The following is a 19,855-nucleotide window of genomic DNA, read 5'->3' as shown; positions in this document are numbered from 1 at the left end:
AAAGACCCGTGGTGAAATGCCAGAATTGCCCTGAATTTGTCATCGGTGGCCGACCGGCCACTAGTGTTGACCGACCGGCCACATTTGTGGCCGATGGCATTATTTTGTGGCTGATGGGTGGTCGGTGGCTTCCCAGAGTGGCTGATAGGCCTCTGATGCTCTCCTTGGATGTTGTTTTTCTGTTTGGTGCCTTGATCCCTCAAAGAAAGTGCAAGGGAAGTACATTTTTAAGCCCAAGTGGCCTCTGCAGAAGCTCCGGATTGTGTTTTCAGTATGTGATGCTCAGCACGTACGAGGTGTATCCTTTTAACTTGTTGCAACTCCTCCGAGAGGTAAATCAAAGGTTACAACTGAATCGGTCCGATTAAGACGCGCATTCCTTAACTCGGTGTTTTGCATCGAACATGTTATTGATGTTGCATTGAATATGCATGGATTATTGTGCACAAAATGTGTATGTTGCATTGTATTGCGCTACACGTGTTCTCATGTTTGCATAGAATATGCAGGTCGTGTTTTATTGCATTGTGCATGTCCTTACATTCGCATAGAAATTGTCCGTACCTGTTGCATTGAACATGCATTCGGTGTTACATAGAACGTGCTCCATGTTTTGTTGCAAAGAATATGCTTCTGTCTCGTTCCTCGCATGATGTGCATGAAGCATGCCTCTCTAAGCATTGTGTCATGGTTATTCATCTTGCATAGAACATGCATTCCTATTGTATTGTACTTGTCAAAGTTTCTTCCTTGTGCAGGCACGATATTGTATGTACGGTTCATTTGAAGCTGGTGCAACCAGGCGATATTGCATGTACGGTTCATTCAGAGGAATTCCGGGTAAGATCATTCATGTCCTTTGAACGCCTTGTTCTGGTTAAAAGCATTTGGGTACGCCTAGTGCTTACACCATACCTTACTTTGGTTAGAAACACTCAGGTATGCCCGGTGTTTATACCACTCTTTTGTTGGTTAGAAACATTCGGTACGCCCGGTGTTTACACTAACTCCTTGCTGGTTAGAAGCATTTGGATACGCCCGACGCTTACGCCACTCTTTTGTTTGTTAGAAAGCATTTGGGTACGCCCAGTGCTTACACTGACTCCTTGTTGGTTAGAAGTATTCAGGTACAACCGATGCTTACACCACTCCTTTGTTGGTTAGAAACATTTTGGTACGTCCGGTGTTTACACTAACCCTTTTGGTTAGAAACACTTGGGACGTGTGCCCAATGTTTATACCACCCTTCGGTTAGAAGCGTGTGGGATGTGTGTCCGACGCTTATACCACCCTGTTGGTTAGAAATACCCGGGTACGCCCGATATTTATGCCACTTCCTTTGGTTAGAAGCGTTTGGGACGTGTGTCCGATGCTTATACCATCCCTTTGGTTAGAAACATTGGGTTGTGTGCCCGATGTTTATACCACCTCTCCTGTTAGAAGTGCTTGGACCGTGTCCCGACGCTTGCACCACTTTGCTTTGGTTAGAAACATTGGAACGTGTTCTGATGTTTATACCACCTTCCGGTATTTGCACCGCTCTCTTTTCCCTCCCATGCGTGGCGCGTTAGGATGCTTTGGTTAAATGCATCTGGATGGATTCCAATGCTTATATCGCTCTTTGTTTTGGTTGCATAACAGTTGGATGTGTTTCACTTGTTACCACTACTTCTTTCCTCACGTGTGCCACGCGTTGGAATCTTGTTTGCCGTGTCGGGTGCACCCGACAGTTGTTGTTCTTTACCTTTCCTACGTGATGCGTAGTTAAGCTAGCATAATTTTCTTACATCATTTCTACATGAAATGTGGTTTGGTTCGTGTTAACTTGCTTGTGTACAAGTTTGTTGTAGTGTTTCTTTGCATAACATTTGTATCTAGATATTTTGTTATAGTCTCATTGCATGATTAGAAGTTATGTTCTGCATCGTGCATGTCATTTGCTTCTTACTCCAGAACTACGCTGGTTTGATTCCTTGCAAAGGGATACGTAGGCAGCCTGCGGGTGCAACTGTTCTTTGTTTTGAATGCTTGTTTGTCTAAGTCTTCGGCCTTGTCAAAAATGGGTCATCTCTGGGCTTTGACATTCACTCCTGTCATTTCATGACTTTCGAGTTCTGTCAAAGAGGGGCAATGTAGACATCGCATTTTTGACCGTCCTTAAGACTTGGACGTCATTGTTTGAACACCCGATGATTGTGCTCACTCGTGTTCGTTTTGAGTCCCTGAAGGTCTTGGCTAAGCGCCTTTCCTTCGGGCCTCTCAATTTGTCTGTCTTGTGCTTGGTTGTGGGCCAAGAGCTTGTTGCTTCACTTATGGAGGAGATGGTGGCTTTTCGGCCATCCTCAATGTCCATCGGCCATTGCTTGTGCCTGCCGACCATCAGTGGTGATCGGTCGGCCACATTGATGGCCGGTCAGCTACATTGATGGCGAGCCAGCCACTAATGATGGCCGACGGCCATTTTTCTCCCTTTTGAGATATTTATTTGCCAGTTGTGCTAGTTGTTGATCACTGATGCTCATCTTCATACACATGTATGGAGGGATGAATACAAGTTTTTGGCTTGTTTTTCTATATAATGGGGGGTCTCTCCCCCATTTGAGGGGTTACAAAAATTTGTGAGCAAATTTCCACACTCTCTCTCTCTCTCTCTCTCTCTCTCTATTTTGTGCTTGAAAGTGAGAATTCTCTAAACTTTTGTTCTAAGACCCTTAGCCAAACACCTTCATCTTGGAGCTAAGGTTCTTGGAGGCCTTGTTTGAGCTTCTAAGGTTGGTTGTAGCTTAGAATTGTGGTTGTTTAAGTGTTGTGCTTTAAAGCAAAAAGGAGAATTCCAGTGAAAGGGTGGCTGACAGCCACAATCAGTGGTCGACAGCCACCTATGGTAGCTAACCGGCCATCAGTGGAAAAGTTGTTCAAAGTGTTCCTAAGGTGGAGTAGAAGCAGTCTGAAATTTGGTGTAATGTTCAGAGATCAAAGCAAAGTGCAAACAGAGGCATCTAAAGGCAAGAAGGTGGATTTTCGGAAGGAAGCCAACCGAGCATGCATGCGTCCCTCGCCCTCGAGGCCATTTAATTGTTTCAATTAGTTAGCGTAGCTAATTATTCGATTCAATTGTTGTAATATTTTAATTAGCTTAGCATAGCTAGTTATTCATCGTGTTGTAATAATTAATTAGCTTAGAATAGTTAATTAGTTGGTTTGTAATAATTAGCTTAGCTTAGTGTAGCTTGGCTTATTTATTCGGACCCTTCTTCGCGAGGGCACAATGTTGTAATAAGCATGTGTGTGTGTGTGTGTGCATGTTTTCCAACCCCACGTCTTTCTCCCTTTTACTTAACCACTTTCGATGGTTAGTTTAGGGCACGTTTTGATTAGCATACCTTATGCTTGCATGTTTGCATCATTCATTTGTCTTGCATGCACCGAGGCTCGGCGCATCATTCAAATTGCATCGTATTTCAATACTTATTTGAATACGTGTTTTAAAGCATGTTATCAAATTGTTGCATTCATATGCCATCTTAGATAGCCGAGCCTATTAGTTGCATATTGCATGTGTTGCATTAGGCATTTTCTATAGTTAGGATCATGCATTCTTTCTAACTAGCTTTTATTTTGGCTCGGAGTACTCGGTAAGCGTTTACGCTTTAGCATACTTGCATGAGTGTGAGTGTTGCCATGATAGCATGCTTGCCATGAGGCTCTTTGCTTAAATGCTAAACTGCATGAGTGCCTGTGGGTGAAGGCTTGGTTTCTTGAATTGGAACAATTCGATAAATGTGTGTTTAAGCTCACTTTGCGAAGTGGCAAATCATCATGTTTTAAGCCCACCTAAGGGTGGCAAATCCGTGTTTTATCCCACTTGAGAGTGGCATCTTCAAACCATTTTTGAAAACAAACATGAGTTGTTTTGTTCCAATTCTCGCGATTTAGTCTATAGTTGTATATGTGCGTCACATAGTAAAGCTAGACTAATAATCAAAATAAGAACACATGAGGTTTATAAAACAACATATCATGTTAGTAAAGGCTGATCCTTTGATCGGGCGAGTGGGGGTGCTCATGTCATGACCTTCTCCTCTCGTACCTAAGTTCCCGAGCCGAGACAACTTTGGTGATGACGGACACGTGGCCTTTGGCACGAGTCAGGGTTTCCTAAATTTCCCAAAAATAAAATATTTAGGTGGCGACTCTGTAATCTGGCAAAGCAGTCCAGTTTTGGTATTATTTGATTTAAAATTCGATTTTTCATAATGATTTGCCAGATTGGACTCTTTGATGTTTATCAGTCTCACATTGTACTTTGTGAGATTAGATTATGAATCGTGATAGGAGTCCAAACTGTAGGACCAATTCGAGCCTCTCCAAAAGGGGGCGCGCGAAGAAAGTCAAGTCTGCATGGTGTGAATATGACAATCTAAGCATGAAACAGTGCCTCACAAGGTACAAGTTCCAAGACTTATGCCCTGTTACAAATAATGGTTATCAAACCTATAACAGTTTAGCCTTTAGCATATCAAAACAAAACAACAAAATAAAAGAGCCTTGTTATCCTGAATCCTTTTTTCCACGCCTTCACTTTCGCGGGATCACAACATCCTTCCCTGAAAGATGGTTTCCAGTAAGGGATGTGCATAAAGTCTAGTAAAGATATCTTAATGAAGTGCACAGAACCACTGCAAGTAGGCTCTCAAGCACTAACAATAACCACTTGACCGGCTCCTAACTGAAAAGAACTTAGTACCTACTCTGCGCATGTTTCTAGACTTTTACCACGGACCTCAAGCGAACCTAATTAATGACCAACTACACCCCCTAAAGGGACTTACCAATGTATTTACCTCAAAGCAATTCAAATCAATATTTGCTTTCAATAAAACAATACTTTGCAAAGCATAATTCTAACAAATGCCAATTCGAAAACATGCAATATGAGATGAGATGAGATGACAATGAAATTATAAATACATCTATTTCCTCCAATCTCTCAACAATTCTTTAATTTCAATAACACAACCCTCAACTGATTGGTTAACAAAAGATCTCTACTCAATTGTAACAACCCCGATCCGTAATTAACCGTTAATCCATACTTAAGAATGTTAATCAAGTGGTTAAGTGGGATTATGTGTTAATTGTGCATTTTAAGTGTTATTTGTGTTCTATCTGCTCGTCGTATGATTATTTGTTTAGAGTTCTGTGTTGATAAGAAAATTTAGGCCTTATCGGCATCCAAACATGAAATTGACTCAATTAATGTGTTATTAGGGATTTTTAGAATTTTATGGTAAGTTTAATTAGAATTCGATTCAGAATCAAATAATTAGAATAAAATGAGTAAATTAAGCTAGATTGATTAGTTTTAGTCACTCCTAATTAGTACATGCTAAGCCTGTATAAGGCTAATGTTGTCTCAACAACATTCCATATACAGTCCACACTTTATCTATTTGGTGTCAAAATATATATATATATATATATAGAGAGAGAGAGAGAGAGAGAGAGAGAGAGTATGAGAGAATGTGAGATCAAAGAAGAGGAAAGGAAGAATTGATGAGAATTGGAGGAAATAGGTGGAATTGTCCAAGAACTTGCTAGAACCCAAGAGATTGAAGAGTTTAGGTAAGAATTCAACTCTTTTTTGAGATAGTAAGCTAACTTACATGAGAATTCATGAGAATTTACAGATATACACTTGAATTGAATTAAGAGTGATGGAGTTTAGTCAAGTCATGCATGCATGCATAATTCACCAAGTTTTGAGTTTGAATTTCAACAAATACTCACATGCGTGGTGTTCTTTATGCTCAAGTTTGAGAAGCCAACATGTTTTTACACTTTTCACTCCATGAATCCATATTTTGGAAGGTTCAAATTCATATCATTACATGCATACGATTATACATTACGTTAAAGGTTTGGTTTTGCAGAATTCACTTGCTTTTAGGCTTTTATTTTGTGAGTTGAACTGCATATCATGTTTTTCTACAAATTTCCAAGTGTTTTCTATAGTTTTGGCCCAAAAGAATAGGTTTTGATGTGTTAAATTTTTTTTTCAACCTTGAATGCAAATATGGAAATTCCATAATTCGCAGGTTTCGCTCGAGCGATGGTTCTTTCGCTTGAGCGTACTTTGCGAGCTCTCGGTACTTTTGCAGAGTTTTATGGTTGGCTCGAGCGACTAAAAAACCGCTCGAGCGACCACTTTTTATTTTCAGTCTTGGCTTGAGTGACAAAAAGTTGGCTTGAGCGTAAAATAAGAGGGTCCAATACTTTTACAGACCAAGGGGTCCGCTCGAGCAACCAAAAGATCGCTCGAGCAAACTACCTTGCTTCTGAAGTTTTACAAAATGTTTTCCAAGTGCATTTTTGCATTCTCATTGCATCTAAGGCATTCTTAAGCCATGATTTAGGCTACAATACCGAGGAAATTAATTAGAAGCACACCAAGAAAGGAAAGTAATAAGTTTAAATGTCAATAGAGCATGTGTTTCAATGTGTATGTGTCATGTGTTTTTGTAGATCACGTGTTATCGTTCGCCTAATCAGTTTACTCTATTTGCTTTGCTTCTGGAGCTATTTGTGAATAACAACCTTGTAAAGATATGTTCAATTATAAGTATTTTCTGACGAATATAATCAGCTCTATTTTTTCAAATAATATTTTCTGGATAAATGGGTAATTGTCCACTTTCTAAAATGTACCATGGCATCCTTAGCATCATGTAAATCTGTTATCTGTTACCTGGAACCAAGGATCTCTGTGGGTTCTATTCATGGAACTATTTGTGAAACTTGTATGGTTATCTATTACAATTGTGCACAATCATCTGTTTGATATGAATATGGGTCTTAATAACCATCTACTCTGTATGTGGGTCTTTATGACCATACTGATCTATTAGCACTAGTGGATGTATCATGTATGACTGATTACAAATCTGAATATGTATATGAATCTGTTTCTAATCTGAATTCTGATTTATGAATATGTTATGGACATCATTCATAAACCCTTTACTTTATTGTTATTCACTGGACTCCAGCTCACTGCATTATTTATGTATGTAGGTGATCAGGCGCGTGACTAAGCTTAAGACTTCCGGCCTAGATCTATTTCTGTTTCTGTTCTGTCAGCTGTAAACACCTTATTTTTGACTGCCCTTAAGACTTGGGTGTCTCATGTTGAACACTCAATAATGATAAAGTTACGCTGTACAAACCGTTCAATTTCTTCAACAAAAGGCTTCGGTTTTGCGTTTCAGAACCTAAAACCTTGTACCTCCTTTGGACCAAAACCTAACTTTTTCTAACCTGACCACTCAGAGGCCTACTAGCCAAAAGGTGGCTGACAGGCCAATTTTTTTTGGTCGGCCATCCCTCTCCATGGCCGGCCGGCCATATCTAGCGACCAGCAAATATTTTACTGCCAACTATCCCACCATATGCATGCCTTACACCAGCTGGGTCAATACAGATATTTTTGACAGGGGAACCTATTTTTTTACAAATGCTTGACCATCCCTCATGGTTTTAGGTTAGAAAATTTTGCCAACAGATAAAAACTTGCCAAACACTCTCCCTCTCTATCTTGTAATATACATATACTATCTATACACTTCCTAAACCAAAATTTTGAGGCTTCTTGCTGAGATTATTGAGCCAAAATTTCAGCTCTTGAGGATGATCACTTTATGGTTTGTGAACCAAAGAATATCCTCTCTTCAAGAGGTATAGCTTTTGCCATCTTCTCCCTTATTTACCCTACTTTTTTCCTCTCATTTTCTTGTTGTTTATACTCTACTTTGGACTGAATTTAAGTGTTGAACCTTGTGATTTAAAAACTACCAAAGGTGGAAGGGTTAATCACCCTTTCTTGAACCTTATTCCATAGCTTATATCCTTGTCCTTCACACTTGTTTCTTTGATTTATATACTGTTTTTCAAAGTTTTCAAAGGCTAAAATATGTGATTTTAAGGTCCAAAAGGTGGAGGGGTCTTACTAGCTTTGTTCTTTTCTATTTTCGTTTACTTTTTTTTTTATAGCTTTTCAAATTGGTTTTTAACATTATTTTGTGATATTTAGGGGTTGTTTTAATTGTTTATTTAGTTTATGCTTTGAATACTATGCTTGTATTGTTGTAAGTCCTCATAGATTTGGTCGTTTAGGCCATAGAAATCAATCTACTTGAGTTGATAGCTTTATTCACATAGTTTTCATACATATATTCACACTTGTAATAATCATCTCTGCAACCTCCTCCTTTCTTTGCTCTCTTTGATTAAGAGTCGTCTCAAACACTAGGTTGTTGTTCAAGGCATGAGAAAAAGACTTTCTATGCTTAATGGTTTAATCTCTTCAAAGGTTCATTACCAAGGGATTACATCTCTCTCATGTTAAGCACAACCTCGTGTTTGACACTATTTATCGCTTTTTGCATTTAGTGGACGTAGTTATCACTTTTGGACAAAATAAAGAAAATATAAGAAAATGGCAAGGTAATGCAAAAAGGGCTAATAAAATCGGAGTAAAAGAGGTAAAAAAGGGTAATAAAATTGAGTTGGGTTCAATCGGATACTATATTGAACCCATTGAGTCTTGAATCATTACATAGTTTGTAGTGATGTTTAGTGATTCAAGAATCAATGTCTACCACTTCCCTTGAGGTAACTCCATGATAGGGAGGAGGTGTTGTTGGCCTTTTATTTCCATTTATTAGGCCTTTGTCCTATCAGTTCATAGATCATCACGCAACAAACGTGTGAATATTGATGATTTGCGAACCAAATCTACTCCTCCCTTGATCAATTTCATAATAGGAAGAGGCAGAGACGATAAACATCTCTTGGAAACACTATGTTTTTGCTCTATTTCAATTTTGTGGCAACAGGGCAGAACCCAAACACAGTGGCCAGCTAGCTACCTTTCTGTCCGACCACCCACTTCTCAAGGCCAGATGGCCACTTTTTGTTGTGCATGAAGTGGCATTTTCATGGCAGAACAAAGCAGAAGCTGGGGAAAAAACAGATTAATTTTCTGACTGTGAACAGAATAGAATCTGGCAGCAAAACAGAGAGTTTTCCGAGAGGATGTTCTCAATTGTGCACTTGTGGCTCCTCGCCTCATATCCCATTAATTTAGATGCTTTAATATTAATGTGTTGTAATTAAGTAGTTAGCTTAATTCGGATTTGTAATAATTAGTTAATTTAATTTATTTATTTATTCGGTGTTGTAATAATTAGCAAAGTAGAACATTTATTCAGACCCTCTTGTATGAGGGCAAATTTTGTATGTCTTACACCCCCATTCTTTCTCCCTTTTATTTACTTGCTTATGATGGTTGCATGTAGTATCATATTTTTGGTCCCATATCATTACCATGACTTGCATGCATTTTGGCATGCATAAGGATTTGGCTCATCACCTTTAAAAAGCATCAATTATTTCTTGCTTGAATACATGTGGTATCATATGCCTTGCTATTAATCTGTATGCCATTTTAAGAAGTCCAATCCTAGTAGTTGCATTTTTGTATGGGCTGCATTAGCCACTTACAAATTAGAGCATGCATTTTTCTAACTATTATCTTCTATTTTGGCTTGCCTCGGTTAAGTACTAGGTGAGCATTTTTTGCTTTAGCATATTGCATGTGTGCTTGTGTTTCCATTTCAAGCATAATACCATGAGGCTAGGTGCTTATTTGATATACCTCTTTGAATGCCTGTGGATGAAGGCTATTTCGCTTAAATTGGGATGATTTCGATTAATGTACGTATGAGCTTGCTTTTCTAGTAGCACATATTCAAAATTCTTTTCAAACAAACATAAAATCAAAGCGTTCCAAAGTGAGAGAAATAATATATACTTGTGTTCCTCACGTAGTAATGCTGGCATAATAATCAGAATAAGAGTATATAATGTACATAAAAATCACATCATGATTAGTAAAGGTCGATCCTCGATCGGGCGACGGGAGTGCTCAATTCATGACCTTTTCCTCTCATACCTAAGTTTCCAAGTCGAGACACTTTGGTTATGACAGACAAGTGGCCTTTGGCATGAGTCACAGGTTTCCTAAATTTCTCAAAAATATTTAGGTTTTGACTCTGAAATCTGGCAATACAGTTCATTTTTGGCATTTTTTTTATTATAAATCAATTTTTCAAAAACTTGCCTGATTTGAACTCTCATTTGTTTAATCTATTTCACATTACACTTATGGAACTAGACTCAAAACCACGGGAGTGTTGGAAAATGGTTTAATATAGGCATATTTTTTAGCCCAAATTTGGGTGGGCCCCAAACGTCTTTTGGGGTGAGTCCGAAGAGGTGACGTGTTCCTTGCTGCGTGGCAAGTCACACGGTGAAGACGGAACGTCAAAACCATTTATGAGTGAATGGGAAGTTGACGTCGTTTTCGAGTCTAACATTAATTTTTAGATAAAATTCATTTGAATTTTTTCAATAAAAAATTATTGTGGGAATTTAATTTAATTCTAAATTCAAATTTTGGGTTCCTAAGTGGTTTCCTAAAGTTTGTAATTGTGGGAATTTAATTTAATTCTAAATTAAAATTTTAGGTTCCTAAAAAGTTTCCTAAAATTTGTACCTCTTCATTTATTTATTTAACTATTTCAATAGTTTAATATATATATATATATATATACATATATATATATTCAATTATTTTAATATATATATATTTGAAATAGTTTAAATAAATATTGGTCCAACCGGTTTGACTTGGTCAGCAACGGTAAACAATTTGAAAAAGAAAGTGTTTTGTCTCTAACGGATTCTTTTTTGCATTGTTTAAATGATTTCAAATCAAGTGGCACTTGTTGAACCATTGTTTATACCTATTCGGGTCTGTTGATTTTGCCTATAAATACACATATGTTCCAACAGTTTAGGGATCCCAAAAATTAGTCTGAAAAATACTTTGTTGTTGTCCTAAAATTCTGTATTTTTGCATTATTTTTCATATTAGTTTTAGTATAAAATTCAGAGAGTAAGAACACAAGGTTAGATTCGCTGAACAAATTGTTTGGAGTACTACTACAATTTGTGAAGATCATTGTATCCTGGGAGATAGACGCCACTCAATCGTAAGTACCGTAGCGGGGCGAATCCGTCTTAAGGACAGAGTGTCACACACTCGACTTGGTCTTAATTTTAATTCAGTTCGTTAAATAAATCCGGTATGTTATTTATTTATTTTGTTTGAATTTATTTCAAGTTATTTTATTTACACAGAAGATTGATCCAACAGGGAGTCTGAATTGTAAGGCTATCGTATCCGATGAGACTAAACCCCTCCAAGGAGCACGAAAAACCAGCTACATCAGCCAACTGATGTGCCTCCCGAGGAGGTTCCAGAAGTCTTTTTGTGGTCAAATTATGTGGCCAATGTTTGTGACCAAATTTTGAACTAGTCTTAAGTTTATTATTATTATTTATTTATTTATTTTCTGACGTCTTTTGGACAAGTTTTTGTTTATCTATATTAGGGCTAAGTCCCTTTTGGTTTTATTTGTATTTGGATGACGTAAGAATAAGGTGGTTATATATGTAAATATAAGTTTAAATTTTATGTTTTATATAAGTCTGCATAGCTCTATTTGAATATAAGTTTACATATAACTTTACATTTCATATACACTATACACTTCATTTATTTGGCGTCAAAATGTAGAGAGAGAGAGAGAGAGAGAGAGAGAGAGAGAGAGTATGAGAGCATGTGAGATCAAAGAAGAGGAAAGGAAGAATTGTTCAAGAATTGATGAGAATTGGAGAACATTGGTGGAATTGTCCAAGAACTTGCTAGAACCCAAGAGATTGAAGAGTTTAGGAGACAAGAAAGAGAGAGAATCAACACATCATCATCTTCAACAAACATCAACACAGGGAGAGAGAATCAACATCTTCATCAACACATCATCATCATCAACAACATCTTCATCAACACATTATCATCATCAACAACAAGATCCAGATCCAGATCTACTAGAAAGGAGGGGGAAAAAAAAGTAGAGAAAACAAAGGAGGCGATCGGCGATACCCGCCGGCATCACCGTCGATCTTCCTCCTCCGCCATCACCGCCATCGCCTCTTCTCTCTTCCTTTTCTCTTCTCTCTTCTCTCTTCTCTCTCTCTCTTTCTCTCTCTCTCTCTCTCTCTCGCCTCTTCTCTTCTCTTCCCTCTGTATTTGACCCTCTGTATTTGAAAGTAAGAAAAATAAAAGAAAAAAAAATACAAAACGATGTCGTTTTGTATATTTGAGCCACCATTTTCGAGCAACGAAGTATTATTCATATTTGAAATGTTTGGAATACAATTGTTTTGGAAACAATTTGAAAATTGAAAAACACTTTACCTACATTAAAGAAAAAAATTGAAATGACAATGAATAAAAAAGAATTATTCCCATTTTTGTTTTCTTTTTCTGACTTCTCTATTAACCTGTTAAATCAATATGCAAAAAAAAAAAAAAAAAAGCAAAACTTTTCTTCTAAAGAACACAATGTCATAAAAACTTATATATATATATATATATATTTAAAATGTATACAAAAAATTATATAAAAATAAGTTTATACTCAAAATGATAACCTATATAATTTAAATTGATTAGACACACACACACACACAAAAACACTAAAAAAATACTAAAAATACAAAACTCATTTTCAAAAAATTGAATTTAGAAAATTAGAATTTTTTTATCTCAACAATGAAAAAAAAAATTAATTTTAAATAAATTCTTTAGACAATAATTGAATTTTAATTATTTTTTTCACCCACTCAATTTTGAAATTAGTATTATCGATTCTATTAAAATCAATTTGAGCAATAAACTAGTTACAAGTATGCGCATGCATACACATAAAGCAGCCAATAAAATTTCGACTCAGTTAGGTTATCCGTGATCGATTCTAGATAATTTGAGACTTAAAAAGATAATTATGAAGAATTATATATTTTTTTGCAAAGTATATTGTTTAAAATATAATTTTTTTATATTGAAGGGGGCTTTATTGATTTTTAAGGTATAATTTGGAGGTAAAATAAAATTCTAAATTAAATTTAGTGCTAAATCATCAAATTCAGTTTAATTATAAATGACAATAGACGACGAGAAGTAAATTGAAAAAATTTTAAAAAAAAATTAAGAATTAAATTACAATAATATAAAATCTTAATAATAAATTGATTTTTGCATAATAATTTTAAAAAATAATAATAATATTTTTTCGATATTTTATTTAATTTTTATTTTTATTGACTATCGTAGCCAAAATTCATCATCCCAAACCACCCCTTAGCATCTCGTATCATTCATCGTATTTGTAAAGAAACTCTCTTGTCTCCCTCTTGTTCCTCCTCAACTTGTCGGTTGCCGCCACCACCACCACCGCCACCTCCACCACTAGCCTTTGCGATTGTTACCACTAACCTTGTTGGTCGTCGTCGATCATCCTCTCAGATCGCCTCCGCTCGCCGATTTGGTAACTGGTAAGTCTCTCTTTCTCTTTGCTCTCTTATTAACACTCTAGATTTGTTTATCTTGCTCTTTTATTTGCTCTCCTTTTGCTATCCAAGTTATGGGCATTTTTGTTTTAAGATTACTTTTTGATCTTGGAGTGCAATGACCACAGTTGTTTGTTTGTATGAATTTGGACTAATATTATTTTGTGTGTTAGATTGTGGCTAATTTGTACTAATCTCTCTCTCTCTCTCTCTCTCTCTCTCTCTCTCTCCGTTAACATTTTCATCATTTGAAGTTGGTTCTCTGTTTTTTACTTGATTTTTATGTGCTTCTTATCTGTTAATTGTTTGGTTTTTACCGATCTGTTCATATGTTTTTGGTTTTATTGATTTATTTCCATGTCTTAGAATCTCTCCATCTATTCCTCATAAATTCCATATATTTCTATAGGTGAACTTTTTTTTTTTTTAGGGGGGGGAATCTAAAAACTAACCGGATGAGTCTTTTTTTTTTTTTTTTATTTGGGGGGAGGGGGAATCTAAAAACTAACCAAATGAGTCTTTTTTTTTTCACAGTTCCAGAAATATTAACAAATTTCTTGAATTCACGAAAAATAATGTTTCGTCTTTTTCCAAATGTAACATTTTGCCAAACGTTAAGACTTTTGAAATGCAATGTTATATCTTTGCTATTAGTTCAAAGTTATCAATTCATTCCTTATTCTTTCTTTTAGAAAGTGTTCTGCTATCACTGTCACCTTTCTTAAAAAAGGATTTGATTCATGAAACATTATTTGAGAGAGGTAAATTGTCGCACAACAACTGTGATCATCGTGATAAATGATTGTTTGATGTTATAAAATTATATTTTTTTTGATTTATTGACTCAAAATCACATACGATACATCAACCTATTTTTCTTTTTATATTATTTGGTGTATTAAGGAAATGAATCATTATCAATATCTTTTTTGCAATTGAGGTTGTTGCAGTTGGTGAGCATTACAAGATTTCCTTTTGTCCTTTTTTACTCCACTAAAATCAGTAACATGTTTGTTTTGTTTATTTTTGTGTCATTAGAAAAATAAGGCTCTTGACAGCAGAGGTGGTAAAATGTTGAGCAACAGGGATCAAAATTTACCTGAAGATGTTGTGAATGAGATACTCTCAAGGCTACCCGTGAAATCCCTGTTGCGATTCAAATGTGTCTGTAAGTACTGGTACACTCTAATTAAAAGCCTTGATTTCATTAGCAAGCACTTTAACCAGGAAAACAATAATGTTCGTCTCCTTGTTCATTATTATATTTCCGATATTGATAGATATGCTATCGCTCTTTTCCCTAATGAAGCACTTGTTGGCATACCGCCTTTACATGAAAATTTTGATCATCTACAGATCCCAGATCCTATGCGACATGTTGTTGGCCCCATTGACGGCATATTTTTGGTATACACTTATGGGTATAGTGATGGCAACCATATGGCTCTGTGGAACCCTGCTATGAGAGAGTTTAGACTCTTCCATATACTTGAGCCAATTTTTCCACCGAATTTTCATGCTGTTGTACATGTAGTTGGATTTGGGTTGGACCCATTGACTAGGGATTACAAGATTATTTGGATTCGCAACTTTGTTGAAAGGATTGGTGATGTATCAGGTGATGACATAGATTATCCTTATTATGTTGTTGCACTATACACTCTAGGTTAAGATTTGTGGAGACATTTTTTATCTTTTTACAATACCTACAGGCCATTTCATCTATAATTCTTTGTGTGCGACATGCATAAATGGAGCATATTATGGGCTGTGTTTTGTAGGTGATGATAGTAGATATGGGATCCTTTCATTTGACATGAGGCTAAAGGAGTTTAGAGAGATAAAAGTGCCAGCTAATCCTGAACAGAAATTGGGGTCTCTTTCATTGTACAATGATTCTATTAGTTTGTTCTTTTGTCAAACTTATGCGATTTTGGAATGTAGTATTGATATATGGGTGATGGAGGAGGAAGGGTGTTGGATCAAACTAGTAACAATAAAACCCTTTCCAGAAGTTTTACGTCCATGCGGGTTTTAGAAAGAGAAGAGCTTTTGTTTGAAAGTCGAACGAATGAGCCGGTTGTTAGGATCAAACACACCCATAAAATAAATCACACACACAGAGAACACAATATTTACGTAGTTCGGCCCAATACCTACGTCCACGGAGCAGAAATGAAAATTTTCACTAAAACAGAGCAAAAAATACAAAACAGAGGAGGAGGAGTATCTTACTCTCTCTACTCAACTCAGAGCTCTCATACACTTCTCACAACTCTTTTTTTTTCTGATACAAATCATCCTCTCCCTCTCGTCTCTATTTATACACAAAGAGAGAGAGAGAGAGAGAGAGAGAGAGAGAGAGAGAGAGAGAGGGGAATATCCCACCCAAAAATTCTATCTTCTTTAATGGTTAATGGTGAGAATCAACAAAGGCAACAACGTGAGGAGAATGGAGAGTTTTTCAGATGCCCAGCTCAGACTTTCACTTGTGGTGGAGGTCTTCTTACGCCATTCTTCCTTGACTCTCTCCTTCACATACATGGGGTTGGAGCTAACAATTCTATCCCTCCATACCCACATGCATGACTGACTTCTCACTTGAAGTCCATCCCTGCAATGTCTCTGCAAATTTCGAGTTTGTCTCTCGAGACCACCTTTGTAAGCATGTCAGCCAGATTCTTATCTGTGTGGATCTTGACCAATTCCAATAACTGCTTTTCCATCACTTCGCGTATCCAATGATACCAAACATCAATGTGCTTTGTGCGAGAATGGTACATTGAATTCTTGCTCAGGTCTATGGCACTCTAGCTATCGCAATGTACCGTGAACTTTTCTTACTTTAATCCCAACTCTTGGAGAAACCGCTTCAACCACAACATCTCTTTCCTAGCTTCCGCTGCGGCAATATATTCTGCCTTGGTTGTGGATAAAGCAATGCACTTTTGTAGCTTGGACTGCCAAGACACAGCTCCCTCTGCGAAAGTGAACTGAAATCCTGATGTAGATTTTCTACCATCAAGATCTCCCGCCATATCTGAATCCGTATAGCCTTCCAAGACTGGTTTAGCATCATTAAAGCACAAACACATTTTTGTTGTACCCTTAAGGTACCTCAGAATCCACTTGACTACTTCCCAATGTTCTTTCCCTAGATTGGAAAGGAATCTGCTTACAACTTCAACAGCATGAGCAATATCTGGTCGGGTGGACACCATTGCATACATCAAACTCCCTACGGCGAATGAGTAGAGAATATCCTCCATCTCTTCTCTTTCTTTTGTAGAGCAGGGACAAGAACTCTTGCTTAGCTTGAAATGATTAGCCAGCGGAGTACTGACTGGCTTGGCATCTTTCATGTTGAACTTCTCAATCACCCGTTCAACGTACTTCTCTTCTGACAGCCATAACTTCTTGGCTTTCCTGTCACGTATAATTTCCATACCCAAAATTTTCTGTGTACGGCCAAGGTCCTTCATGTCAAAGGACTGTGATAACTCCTTCTTCAGTGATTTGATTGTTGTGGCATCCTATCCAACGATCAGCATAAAGCATGAGTAGGATGAAGTTTCCACCGGGAAATTTCCTGACATAAACACACTGATCTGCAACAGTTCTTTTGTGCTTGTGACCCACCATGAATGAGTCAAACTTCTTGTACCACTGTCTCGGCGCTTGTTTGAGGCTGTAGAGAATCTTCTTCAATTTGCAGACTAAGTTTTCTTTCTCTTTGACTTCAAAACCTTCTGGCTGCTCCATGTAAATTTCTTCCTTCAGATCACCATGGAGAAATGCCGTCTTCACATCTATCTGGTCAAGTTCCAAATTCAAATTGGCCGCTAGTCCCAAAACTACTCAAATGGATGACATTTTCACAATTGGCGAGAAGATTTCATCAAAATCAATCCCTTTCTTCTGCCCAAAACCTTTGACAACCAATCGAGCCTTATACTTGACTAGCTTCCCACTGCCATCTTTTTTCAACTTGAACACCCATTTGTCCTACAATGCTTTGCAACCCTGGGGAAGTTTGACCAAATCATAAGTCATATTCTTCTACAAGGATTGCATCTCCTCTTGCATAGTTTGCTGCTAGCTACTCTTCTCCTTATGATTCTGAGCTTCTTGAAAACTTTATGGCTCCCCCTCATTAGTAAGCAAAATATACTCAGAAGCACGGTATTTGGATGATGGCTTAGGCTCTTTTGTTGATCTTCAAATTGTGGACCAACAGTCTCTGGCAGAGGTAGTTGTGGCTCCCCCTGCTCAACACCCTCTACTTCTAGACCTTCTTCTTCTGGAAATCCATCATATAACTTCACATCATTGGTTGCATGCTACGGTAGCTCTTCTTCATCAGTGGCATGCTGTGATGGTGCAAGATTGGGAATAATTTCTAAAACATGATCAACTTTGGTTTTGGCCGGTTGCCCAAAGTCTTCTAAGGTATGGCTTTCTTAAAACACCACATCTCGGCTTCGAATGACCTTCTTATTTTTCGAATCCCATAATCTGTATCTAAATTCTTCATCTCCATAGCCAATAAAGATGCGTGAAGTAGCTTTATCATCTAGCTTTTGTCTGTGCTCTTTGGATGCATGTGCAAATGCTTTGCACCCAAACACTCTCAAGTGAGAGTAAGAAATCTCCCTTCCAGACCATATTTCTTATGGAATCTGAAAATTCAGTGGAACGGATGGTGATCTGTTAATCAGATTGTCACGACCCAAACCCGCCCCTATGGGTTTAGCACTGTAACTGGCCAGTAATCCGAGATTACCGAAGGTCTGCTTAACAGTAATACAGTAATACAGAATACAGGGGCTGGCGGAAGCCAAAACAGTAATTAAACAATGTCCAATGAGCTGTGACAGTCTGTATGCAAAAAGACTTTTCATACATATACATATACAAACAATACAGAACAATAGGTACAACATTTACATTCATTCAGGGCAGGGACTTAATCCCTATTAAAACAGTACAGTAACAGTCTATACAGTTTACAAAACAGATGGGGAAAGCTAGAACACCCCAAAGTCGTAGCTTGAACAGTTCTGGAACCTCAATGTGAGGCACAAAGGTTGGCCTGACAAAACAGTGCTAGCCTGACACCCTTAGCAGCGGTCCGGTGCCGGAACACCTACATATATATATGAGCAGTGAGCTAAAGCCCAATGAATAACATAATGCGTAAAGAGATTAAGGATGAATGTCCTTTCAGTATTGAAAACAGTCAATTGATTCAGTATTTCAATCATTCAGTCATAATAGTCATATGTGGTACACCTATTCGCATAGCAGTACAGTAAACAGTAGGTCTTGAAAGATCGAACAGTCAATGATGGCCATCATAACAGTAAACAGAAGTTCCAAGATAGGAACTGACAGAGATCTCTGTAACAGTAGCAGTAACAGTAAACAGTAGTTGCCATGGATGCCATAATACAGTTCAGAATAGAGGACATACATTCATTTAGTTAACAGTATCGATTCAGAAAGCAGTTCGGTTAAGCAGTCAAAAATATTCATATTTGAACATATCTTTACACAATTGTTACTCACAGAGTTCTGGGCTACAGTTAAGCTAGAGCTCGTCCTCAGATGCCAACCCTACACAGTTTACAGGATGAACACACACTAAGTTCACATTCGGGAAGCAAAGACTTAGCCCCTACTAAGACTCAGTGTGGTTCTACCTCTATATCCTCACTAAGATGCCTTAAACTAGGCCTAAGAGTGCCTAGGATGGAATGAGGATGCAAAGATGCACTTTGAAAACATTTTCAGAATTTTCAGAAAATAGAGGTCCCGCTCGAGCGTGGGTTTCCCCGCTCGAGCGAACATGCAGACAAAGCTTTCTGCTCGAGCGTATAATTACCCGCTCGAGCATATTGCAAAACAGTCAAAAGTGCTAGATGTGTGAAAATCATGCTCGATTGGGCGCTCGACACCCGCTCGAGCGTAAGACACAAGGTCCCGCTCGAGTGTCAATTCCTCCGCTCGAGCGGACTGTAAAACAATGCAAAGTGCTGGGAGTGCGAATTTCACGCTCGAGCGCCAGTCACCCCGCTCGAGCGTGAGTTCAAAATCTGAAATTCCCAGAGTTGAACCTCAAGCTCAAATTCAACATTCAAAGCATCAAATCCAATCCTTTTGGGCTAATTTTCTAGAAAACACTTCAAAACTCATAATATAATATGTTTCCAAGATCAATTTGAGAAATCAAAGCCCAAAGGTAGTTCAATTAAATCCAATTTCAAACCAAACTTCATGAACATAATTCAAACATGACATGCATGAGTTTAAACAAATT

General features: G+C 37.5%; 1 protein-coding gene across 1 annotated transcript; it reads left to right on the top strand.

Moving 5' to 3' along the window:
* The first annotated feature begins 14,607 nt into the window (after positions 1 to 14,607).
* On the top strand, positions 14,608 to 15,574 carry LOC145803491 (F-box/kelch-repeat protein At3g23880-like). The gene is made up of 2 exons (XM_082896773.1): positions 14,608 to 15,202; positions 15,318 to 15,574. The coding sequence occupies exons 1-2, from the start codon at positions 14,608 to 14,610 to the stop codon at positions 15,572 to 15,574; spliced, it is 852 nt and encodes a 283-aa protein (XP_082752899.1).
* Positions 15,575 to 19,855: the final 4,281 nt, after the last annotated feature.

Source organism: Camellia sinensis, chromosome 12, assembly GCF_055761805.1.
Source record: "Camellia sinensis isolate YWXY chromosome 12, ASM5576180v1, whole genome shotgun sequence".
NCBI lineage: Eukaryota > Viridiplantae > Streptophyta > Magnoliopsida > Ericales > Theaceae > Camellia > Camellia sinensis.
Note: the sequence above shows the minus strand (reverse complement) of the source record. Positions and strands in the feature narration are given on the sequence as shown.